General features: G+C 21.3%; 2 protein-coding genes across 2 annotated transcripts; one reads left to right on the top strand and one right to left on the bottom strand. All coding sequences in view use genetic code 6, as the record gives it.

Annotated features, from left to right (window-relative positions):
* Positions 1–1,470: 1,470 nt before the first annotated feature.
* TTHERM_00283590 (hypothetical protein) lies at positions 1,471–2,723 on the top strand (the record flags this gene model as incomplete). The annotated part of the gene is made up of 2 exons (XM_001018215.1): positions 1,471–1,519; positions 2,317–2,723. 2 exons carry the CDS (start codon positions 1,471–1,473, stop codon positions 2,721–2,723), a joined length of 456 nt encoding a protein of 151 aa, XP_001018215.1.
* Positions 2,724–3,732: 1,009 nt separating this feature from the next.
* Positions 3,733–9,028, bottom strand: TTHERM_00283610 (transmembrane protein, putative; the record flags this gene model as incomplete). The annotated part of the gene is made up of 8 exons (XM_001018217.2): positions 3,733–3,758; positions 3,811–4,106; positions 5,888–7,304; positions 7,418–8,120; positions 8,212–8,497; positions 8,601–8,781; positions 8,841–8,930; positions 8,983–9,028. The coding sequence occupies 8 exons, from the start codon at positions 9,026–9,028 to the stop codon at positions 3,733–3,735; spliced, it is 3,045 nt and encodes a 1,014-aa protein (XP_001018217.2).
* Positions 9,029–12,106: the final 3,078 nt, after the last annotated feature.

The following is a 12,106-nucleotide window of genomic DNA, read 5'->3' on the forward strand; positions in this document are numbered from 1 at the left end:
GCTTTATTTATTGTTTATGAATATTTTAGCGAAAGTTTTATATCAATCAGTTTTTATTTAACTCTTTAATTTTCTATTATTTGTTATTTAAAATTTAGAAAGGTATCAAGAAATGCCATTTAAATTGATTTAAATAGGTTTGCTTAATATTAACTCAAAACATGTTATTACACTCAATTATTATTTTCTCTGATTCATGAATTGATATGGATAAAATAAAAATACAATTACACTATTCCCTATGAATTATTTAAGAAATTATAATTTACTCTTTATGATTTTTACCATAAAACTTTACTAATATATGATAAAAAAAAGTAATTTTTTAAAACTTTTTAACTTTCTTCTTATATTTAAATAAAAGTGATTAAAAAAATATACTATATTATTCAAATTCAATTATAAAGCAACAAAATAAATGCAGCCACTTTATTTTAGCTTAGATAATTAAGATTATTCGAAAAAAAAAAAAAAAATTTATCACAAATTAAATTCTTAACAAGTTTTTTAAAAATTAAAAATTTCATCTATTTTTAAAAATTGATCATCACCAATCACTTTTTGTCACAAAAAAAATTTTAGTTACGATAAAAGCATTGAAAAATTGATAGAAAGATAAATAGTTATTTTAGAATAAAGGATAATATGACAATCATTAAAATTACAAGATTAACTCATTAAATAATGCTTGAAGATAATAATATTAGTTTTTAAAACTTTTAAATGTAATTTTATTTTGAGGAAAATGTATAACTGGGTTTAGATAATTCATTCATTATCAAAATAATTTTGGAAGTTATCAGAGGACTACTTAGCATTCAATTTTTAATTAAAATTTATTGAAATTCTACTGAAATGATGTAAAAAATCAGCGGAATTTTAATACAAAATTAGAAATATGTCTTATCAATCCATCAATTATTGTAAAGCTCAAGCTCTAATATAAAATAAAACTAATACAATGACTAGAAATTTCACTAGTTTTTAAATTGTATTCTATAAAAAAATCTAGTTTTAGGTAAGACCTCAATTTATTATTTAAATAAAATCCTTCATTAATCAATTATTTAAAATCTAATAATTGATTTGTAATTTATCAAATTTGTTTGATTTCAAAATTAACTTTTTTTTTCTCTCTTTATCTTAAATGTTACTTTGCTTCTATTTTTAAAAGTAAATTTTCTAAAATCTTAATTCATCCATCCGTTAGCTGTTTAATAATCTTTAGTTATATTTTATATAAACAATCTTACGATCATATAATTAAATAGAAACTTCCTTTTGTTTACCTCTTCCAGTTGTGATCAATTACTCAAAATTAATATTATTATTATTTAAATACAAGTAAATTGTTTGCTTTTATATTATTAACAATATTACCATATTAAAATATTAAGATGGCTATTTTAACAAAAAAATACCTATTACTGTTTGATAAATAATATTCATTTTTTTATTATGAAAAAATTAATGACAGAAAAAAATATTTCAATTTCTGCTTTCTATTTATATTAGCAAAGTAATGATAGAATAAAATTCAATTTAAATTTTCTTTTAATCTAAAAATGCTATTCCAAAATGTATATAGAATAAATATTAGATCAAAATACAAATTGAAACAAAACAACTTGTTTTATAAAGACTCTATTTCTATTAAGTATCTGATTTTTTAGTTGCAACTAAAATAATGAATCTTTTGTTTATAAAGTATAATTAAGTATACAAGAAAAATGAATATTAGAATGATGAAATGGATTAATAACTTACTTTAAGATTAAAAACAATTACAGTTAAATTATTTTTAAAACAAAAATGATTGAAAATAACAAAAAATTAAGAAAAAAGGTTTTTAGGTTGTTTTATAATTTAGCTAGTTAACCTTTTTTAAAAAAATTCATTAGTCATTTATTGAAATTATTTATCATATAATAAAGGAAAACATATGATAAAAAGTGATTTAAAATTCTAAACAATTAACAACTTTTTAAAAGAACAAAATTTTTTTGTATAATACTTATGATATTAAGAGGATAGTAGCACTTTTTCACTCACTAAGTCAATTCACTTTTCCTTTTAAAAAATTCATTTGCAATGCAAATGTTTTTCATCAAATAGTCATATACATTTTTAAAAAATTAATGTAAAAAAATTTATAAAAAATCCATATTAATTTCTCTTAGATTCTTGAAATATTATTATTAAATTTTAAGTATTCATTGTATGAATAATATTGCTGCTATATTTTAACATTTAATATTGAAAGCATATGAATTAAATATTTATTTATCCACTTTCAAAAAATATTTTATATTTCAGTTATATTATTCACTAGAAAGAAATGGAGTTAAAGTAATATATAACAATATGTGAACTATATCCCAATATAAATATTTCACCATCTTTTCAGCCCCATCACTCGTCATCAAAAAATTTCCAAATAATCTCCAATCCAATCGCAACACAACCCAATTATCTCTATCCCACCAATCACACCACCAACAATTCATCTCTAAAATTCCCAAAATCATCAACTATAAGAACCTTCTCCTCCAAAAAAGATTTTAATATTTTTGGGTATTTTATCAAATTATTTTTTAACTCTTAATGCTGGTCAAATATTTGTAGATTTCAGCTTTATACTTGATAATGAGATGCAAAATCCTAAAGAATATGATTTTTTTTTTATTGTTAAAGGTTTTAACACAAGCATGATTTTCTTTTGAAAAATCGATAATATTTTTACCTTGTAAATATCTTGTGATACCTAATTAAACAAATTTAATTATATGATCAATGTCATAATTCCTAGATATTAATTTATCTTATTATTTATTTTTAAAGTCAATCATTATTTATTAAGTTGATCCTATCAAGAATTCATCCAGCACTTGAGATATAATACTTCTTCCTTTCTATATCTTCGTTTAGCCATTATTTTTTTACATCTGCATTTTGCTTGAGAACACTTTTCATGTTTTCAGTTTCTGAAATTTACTAAGTTACCTAATTTTATTCATCTTATCAATCTTTCCTTTTTTAAAATCAGTTCTTTCGTTTTCTATTCTATTAATTATATTGCTGTTTGCAGCAAATTTGAGAAATAAATATTATATATATTAATTTGAAAGAATAAATGGTTTCTTTACTCACACATAAACATATAAAATCATTATTTTCAATTATTCATAGCACATATTCTTTATGGATTTTATATAAGAACTCAACATCTTAATATGAATTTATCTCCAGTATTTTCAAATTAATTTTTTAAGATTTTCTATTGTAGTTGGAGATTCAAAGTTCACTTTTTATTTCAGCAAACTCCATATTAATTCTATTGGATTAATATCATGAGAGTAATGAAGTAAAAATTTGTAGGAAAAAATATACTTAAATATAATCTAGAATTGTATTTGCATTGTGCTTCAGATCATTATCCAAAATAAGAACATAGCCATAAGGATAGAAATTCTGCATTTCTTTTCTCCTTTTCTTCAGTATATTTTTATAAATTTCTTTTATCATATTTTCTGTCCAATTTTCTATTGATATGGTACTATGTAAAGATATAGCCACCATACGTGTAGTTTACAAGAATAGAGGTTTGATTGAGATAATCTAAGATCATATTCATTATCAATAGTTTTCCCAGTTCACCCATACTAGGGTCTGGACTTATTCAGCCAAAAGGAGGTTTAATCTGCAAAAATAAGTTGATCAACATCATAATCATCAATTATTATTAGCAAAAGTTAACCCTATTTTATTTTTATATGTTATTTAAGTTTTTATCTTTTTACAGCTTTTTACTGATCCCATTTTAATTCAGATTTCTCTTAACAGAAGCCATAGAAACATCTTATTTTTAAGACAAATTGAATAGTTTAATGTTTTTTTGAGTCTTTTGCTTTTGAAATAATCTTCTTTTTTTTCTCTAGCGATATCTTATCATGACCTCCTGAACCTTATTTTCTCTGTAAAGATAAGCAATTTTGAGCTTCCCAACTAGTTTATAGCTTGTGGTTAAAGATATCTTTGCCATTTTAGCGATTCTGGTTGGCTTTTTGACATTAGACTCCCACAAAATTTGTACCCTTGTTTATTTGCTTATTTTTTATTATTTTTAATTGAATTTTTTTATTTTTATTTTCAAAATTAATATCAGTTAGAATGATTTGGTAAACAGTTGATATGAATTCTTAGATGGCTTATCATTTCCTGTAAAAATTGATATGGAGATTTTCATTCGTTGCCTTCATATATAAAATAAAATTTCTAATTTAATCTGAAATTTGCTGCAAACAACTATATTTATTCTATTTCGTATCTATCATCATCTTACTTCTACTTATTCTAAAAAGACTTTCATTGTTTAAATTGTAAAACTAATATAAGTACTTACCTTAAGATATACTTTTAATATGAATCATAATTTTACTTAAATTCTAAAAAGTCTTTATCTTCAGTTCAATTTCTTCCTCCATTATCTATAAAAACTTTAATTATTTCCTTATTAATCAATATATTTAATTTATATTTACTTTAGATAGAAATAAATAGTACAAAGAATTTCTAATTTCAAATCTTTAACCAAGGTGATATGAAAAATAATTACTATTAAATTTTATCAACTTATTTAAAAAATCACCTTATTTTAAACATCAACTTATTCAAATTATTAAATAGTACTATAATCAGTTTAAAATTACTCCCAATATTTTCTTTCTCTATTTCTTATTATTATGCTTCAGAAATTGCTTATTTATAATCTTTAAAATTAACATTTTTAATTTATTAATAATCACAATTTTTATTCAAATAATCTTTCATATTTTAATTTATTTTGATTAATATATTCATTTTATTCGTCTTTAATCTTTTTTTAAATTATTAATATAGTTTAAAAAATATTTATTTCCAATACTTTGCTTGCTTTTTTTATTTTAATTTTATTATTAATTAAAATTTTAATAAAAAGTAAAAATTAAAAATATATTTTAATTATAAAAAATTAAATACTAATTATATAAAAACATTTAAATACTATTTTCCAAATTAATTTAATATTATATTAATTTATATGTTATTAATTCACAAATCAATGTTTTCTATTACTTATTTGAGCGAAAAAAGATTAAATAGCTTAGATACCACCTTAGTTTGCTAATTTTTAATATATTTTATGGAAACATACATCATGACAAAAGACAATGAGAGTTAAACAAATACTATATTCAAGATTAAGGTTAAAATAAACATTAGGAAGAACTAGTTAGATTCACTTGGAGATTAGCCACTAGATATTGATAGGATTGCATAGTAATAAGATAAAACTATTAATACTGAAAAAATTACTGACAATCTTTTTCCTAATTTTCCCTTCTTATACGTTAACTGAATTAAAAAAGAAAAGAATTCAATTATTATTGAATTGACTATTGCTACTGCAATTTATTAAGAAATTTCTTTATATTGACCGAATATTATTGATATAGCTAACTAGTGAATGGTCTTTATATAGAAAAGAGTGAATCTTGTTGATCTAGATATAATATTGTCAAATATATAGAAGATTCCTAAAAATTAATGAAAAATTATTATCTTTTTTATTGTAGATATTTGTAAATAATTTCTTTAATCTTTTTCTTTTAAACAAGATTCTTAAGTTTGAACTTAATTAATTTGACAAGCAGTTTCTTGTTAGGTATTTTATTCTTTATAACCTTCTTCCAATTTTATTGATAGTTCCTTCTCTTATTAATTTTAATCATTTTTAAAATAATTAATCTAAAGTAAATTATTATTTTGTCCAAAATTTTTAATTTAAAGTTAACTTTTTCTATTTGATCTCATTATTGATTCGCTTTCTTAAACTACTAATTCTTACATGTCTTATCTCTACATGTTGAAATCATCTTCTTAATTATTGCTAACTTAAATTAGAGGGTTAGTAGGAGCTTAAAATGGCGAAGTTTGCATTTAATTTTATCCAGAATCCTACTTTTGGTTAATAAATACTTTTTATGTAGACTAAATACTTTTGTTTTCATTTTCACAGTCTTTGCTTTATTCACCCTTCATTTTTTATTCTAAATTTTGAATTTGCTATTGATATTTATCTACTAAACTTTTTTGCTCTTCCTCTATATTTTTGTAGTTTATTCTAGTTGAAGACTTCAAATCTAAGTATCTTCCAACAAAAAATAAAATAATCTAGTTTATGGTGAAAATAGATAGCATCCAAAATGATATGTATAAATAAAATTGTGAAAAGTTTTCCAAATTTTTAATGCCTTAATCACTAAAAACTGTTTATAGATTTTTATTGTTTACAAACAAATCATCTAAATCCTCAATTACAGTTGTCGGTGCTTATGTTTAGCAAAAGCAGGCATAATTGTTACTATTTTATTTTACTATACTACAATTTTATTTTGTCCAAATTTAATCTGCTGACTGCAAACAAGTCATATTGTATTTACTACTTGCTTTAGCGTTATTAAATTAGTACATTATGGTAGCGTTGGTAATAGGATTTTTGGTTTGAGTACTATTTATAGATGTTGTAATAACTTAATTATTTGAGTAGTTAAAATTAGAACTTAAGTTATTTAGCTTTTAAACATAAGCCTAAAAACTAGAAGTGTTTTAATAAATATTTTCTTAATATGTATTTCTTGTAATCACGAAGGTGTTTGCTGAGCTTGGTGCTAATTAATTATCACTATCGAATGGAAGAGCATATTGTTTTAGGTTTTTTTGAGTAATTTAATCTGATAAAAGAGTAGATAAATTTCCTTACAAAATAAGCTCTCCCTGGTTTGGAAGTAAACTATTTGCTTGGATACTTCCTATCTAATTAGTCAAATTATTATATTGCGTGAAATCACTCTATTAATTATTTGTATTTTAAGTTACTGTTGAATTCAAAATTTTAAACGAATCGACTAAATTCTATATTTGTAAATCGTTGTTCTTCTAGAATTGGTTTACATTATTGTTTTATGTATTGATAATTATAGACTAAACTTGATTGTAAATAGAATTTTTTTACTATTCAGATTAAGTAATGATTGATTGCTATAATTATGCAATTACTTTATTTGAATACGTAGATATAAGAGAGGATTATGGTAAGGTTTGAGATTATTATTATAAATTTGCAACTAAATTTGTTTTTAAATTGCTAATTATTTGGGAGTTATCGTATTAACTATTTTTACTGACATCTTCACCAATGATACATAAATTAGCTATTTGTTTGCTTGTTTAGATGTTTTAGTATTGCTAAATAAGTTTATTTGCTATTTAATAATAATTAGAATCTGTTAAATTCTATGAATAAACTTAAATAGATAAATGCAATCAAAGCAGGTATTATCGCAGGAATAGCAGCTAGGATTTTAGTAATCAGTACAGAGATCACAGTTAAATGAAGAAAAATTCTTTTAATATCCATTCGGACAAATCTAAACACATGTTCCATTGAAGAAGAAGTTACCATCTTTGCATTTTAAACATTGTTTATTTGAAGGCCCATTGCAAGTTAAGCAAGTTTTATCACAAGGTAAACATTAATTTAAATTATAATCTGGATATTCGCTTGAATCACATGTTTTAACACATAAAGATGTTGATATTTAGTTTAAATAGTTTGTATTGCATTTAGTACATTATGTCTTTCCTATTCCATTACATGTTGAGCATGATAGATCACATGGATAGCATTTTAATTATCCAGAATTATTAGGCAACTAAACTTCTGATGCTTAACATGTATTAACACATTAATCTTGAGAACTATAAAGCTTACAAACACAGTTAAGTGTCGAATCAGTACAGCTTTAGCATAATGTATTACATTTTTTACAGTATTTAGAATTAGTTACAGATGAAGTTTCTACATACAAGCCTAAACTTGTATCACAATCAGAAACGCAATAGTTGTTTGCAATAACTGAAATATAGTACGAAGGCTACTAGCAAGTTAAACAGCCTGATTAATCACAAGCTTAGCAAGAAGGATTACATTTAACACATGTGTTACTTGCATCTAAAAAGTAACCATCTTAGCAAACAAGACATTTATTATCGTCACATTGGATGCAATAAAGAGGACACTTTAATAATGTATTTATAAATAAATATTTTATGGGAAAAAAATTGAATTAATCATTTAAATAATAAAAATAAATTTACAAATTAGATTACTACACAGGATGCTTAATATCCAATAGGATAAATGACTTAGTTTTAATCGTATACTTGATACTTAAGATTTAATGATTTTGATTTTATATCATTAATAGTTAATTTTAACTATCCCATCAGATTTCCACCAAAAAATAAAGGAAATTGTGTACTAGCGACTGCTTAATTGCCGTTTGTGGTTACAGAATTCTATAGTTAAACAGGAGTAGAGTGATTAGGTATAATGATATTATACCATATATAGATCTTTTAGATGTATTAATCAGTATAGTTTTTAGAAGTTTAACTTATTTTAAATTGAATAAAATTAATTCCTAAATTGGTATTAAAATAAAACAGCAAATGATTGAAAGAGTTATAAAAAAATTTTAAATTTATAAATTAAGTACTCATAATTAATCGTAAATGTAGTTTTTGTGTTACAATTAGGTCCACCAAGATATTATAATATTACTGGAAGAGGTCCTGAAGCAGCATAGTTAAAATACTAATTACAATCTGGAACAGAGAGACCTGGTACTACATCTCCATTAACAATATTCTAAAAGTTTGCAACACAAGTGTAGTTTCCTTTTTAATTTTTAATAAAATTAAAATCAACTTTAAATTTAAAAAAATTCAAATCATACTTGTATTTGGTTAGAAATTTAAATTTGTGATAGTTGGTTTATCTTCACATTTAATTCCTTCATCAAATGATAATACTTGAGAAATAAATGCTATTTAAAATAATATTTACTCTAAAAATATTAAAATAGAAATAATTTTTACAGCAAATAATAGCAAAAACAAAGGCTAATGATTTATTTAACACCATTTACACTTTTAGCTTTTTTCAAATTTTGGCTTTTTAGTAATTTTATGTTTGTAATTTAATTATAAAAAAATAATTATAGATTGTCAGCGCTTGCATATTTTAAAGGTGATTACTTCAAACGAGGAAACGACGGATAATTTTTAAAAAATCTGCTTTATAAAATAGGTGAAACTAAATTATCATTTTTTCACCTAAATTATCTAAAATTATGTGAATATATTTTAGATTGTTAACAATTTAATTAATTACCTCAAATTTTTTTGTTTACTTTAGAAAGAGTAATAAAAATAATTAAAATAAAACTGAATTAACTTAAATATAATATATATTTATTAATAAAGTTAATGGATATTGCCAAATGTTTGAAATAATATTTTATATTTTCTATTGCTTTTAATGAAATATAGGGATTTATTTATTATTTACCAATATTTCTTCTAAAGTTTTATATTAATTTCTATTATTTGCTATTTAAAATATAGAAATTTATAAAGAAATGCCATTTAAATTGATTTAAATAAGATAGGGTAATATGAACTCAAAACAAAATTAATAATATTGAATTATTTTATTTTATTGGTTCATATATTGATGTGGATAAATAAAAATACAAAATATACAATTCCTTATGAGTTATTTCAGAAATTTTAATTTACTTTTTTTGATTTTTACCAAAAAAATTAACGAATTTAAAATAATCAAAGACATAATTTTTAAAAATTTTGTAACTAAAAAGAGATATTGTAAAATATATGATGTTATTCAAATTCATTAATAAAACAAACAAACTAAATAAGGTTACTTTATTTCAGCTGAGTAATTAAGATAATTCACAATTTTTAACATAAATTACCTACTTAAGAAGTTTTTTTAAAAGAAAAGAGCTCATCTATTTATATATTAAAATAGATGAGCATCAAACGTTTTTAATCGTGAAAAAAATTTTAATTATAATTCAAGCATTGAAGAATTAATAGTAAGATAAATAATTATTCCACAATAAATCATAAAATGAAAATCTTTAAAATTACAAGACTAACTCATTAAATAATGTTTAAAAATAATAATATTAGTTTCTAAAACTTTTAAAAATAATTTTATTTTGAGAAAAATTCATAATAGAGCTTAGATATTTTTAAATTATCAAAATAATTTTGGAAGTAATCGCAATAACAAATAATAAAATTAATAAATAAAAAATTTCATCTAATTTCTATTCATCTTACACAGTATTAAAAGTTATAATTGTATTAACTATTATAATAAAATATTTAATAAAATAGTAAAATATAAGTTATTTTTGCATCAATTTTTGGATAGTTAAAACTCAAAAATAAAATAAAACTAATGCTATGATTAGAAATTTTACTATATTTTAGATTATATTCTATAAAAAAACTTTAATTTTAGCTAAGACCTTAATTTGTAATTTAAATAAAAATCATTCATTAACCAATTATTTGAAATCTGATAAGTTTTTTTTCATCATTCAAATTTGTTTGACTTCAAAATTAGATTAAGTTTTTTCTCTCTTATTTTACCTTAAAATGTTACCTGGTTTCTATATCAATTGCATTTAAAGTAAATTTTCTAAAATCTTAATTAATATTCCCCATTTAATAAATCTTTACCAAATTTTAATTTAGTAATCTTATAACCATAAAATTAAATAGAAACTTCCTTTAGTTTACCCCTTGTAGTTGTGATGAATTACCTCTAAAATTAATATATATTCTTATTATTTAAATACAAATAAATTGTTTGTTTTAGTATTTCTTTTCATAATTTCTAATCTAAACAATAATATTAACATATTAAATTATTAAGATGAATTTTTTTATGGAAAAAAATACCTTTTACTGTTTTATGAATAAATTTCATTTTTTTATTATGAAAAAAAAAAATCACAGAAATAAATATTTCAATATCTGTTTTCTACTTTTGTAAGCAAATTCATTATTGATATAAATTCAATTTAAATTTTTATTAATCTAAAGCCATTCAAAAATCTATGTGAAATAAATATTAGATCAAAAATACAATTCGAAACAAAACCAAAAGAAAACAATATTTTTATACTGTTTCTAATAAGTATCTCATAAAGTTATGATTTATTAGTTGCAATTAAAACAATCAATTATTTATAAAGTATAATTAAGCACAAAAGAAAAAAGAAGAGTAGGATGATGAAATGGATAAATTAATAAATTACTTTAAGATTATAAATAATTACTTTTAAAATATTTGTAAAACAAAAATGTAGAAAATTATAAAAATTTGAGAAAATGAGTTATTAATTTGTTTTATAATTTAATTTAGTAAACCTTTTACTAAAAATTAGTCATTTATTGAAATTAGTAAGCATTTAACAAAAGATATGATAGAAAGTAATTTAAAATTCTAAACAATTAACAATTATTTATTTGAATGAATAAATTTTTCTTATGTATTTTACTTAAGATATTAAGATAGATAGTAGCACTCACTCAATTACTAATTCATTCACTTAATCACTTCACTTTTCTTTTTTACAAATTCATTTGCAAATGTTTTTCATTAATTAGTTAAATACATTTTTTAGAAATAAATGTAAAAAATTTATTATAAATCCATATTCATTTCTCATAGAGCAATATTGTGATAAAATTTTAAGTAGTCTCTGTTTTGTATTAATATTATTTTTATATTTTAACATTTAATTTGCAAGGGATATTAATTACATATTTGCTAATCCTCCCTCATTCATTATAAATTATATATTTAAGTTAATATTCACCAAAAAGAAGTGAAATTAAAATTTTTTATTGATGGGCTTTCATTATACCTATAATAATAATGAATATAGGGAAAATAATTATTTTAGATAAAATTTAGTAGCAATCGCATTTTCATATTTTGGCAGTGACCTAAACTATATCATATATAATTGACAGTTCTCTTATTGTTATAAAATCCACAATTTATAAAATAATTATAACTATAGAAACCTAGATTTCTTTTAAAGAGTTAACTCAGTCAACTTTTATTATGTTTATCGAGTATAATTTTCAAAATAAGACCCAGAAGAGTCTAAAAATT

This window comes from Tetrahymena thermophila (assembly GCF_000189635.1).
Source record: "Tetrahymena thermophila SB210 genomic scaffold scf_8254600, whole genome shotgun sequence".
Taxonomy (NCBI): Eukaryota; Ciliophora; class Oligohymenophorea; order Hymenostomatida; family Tetrahymenidae; genus Tetrahymena; species Tetrahymena thermophila.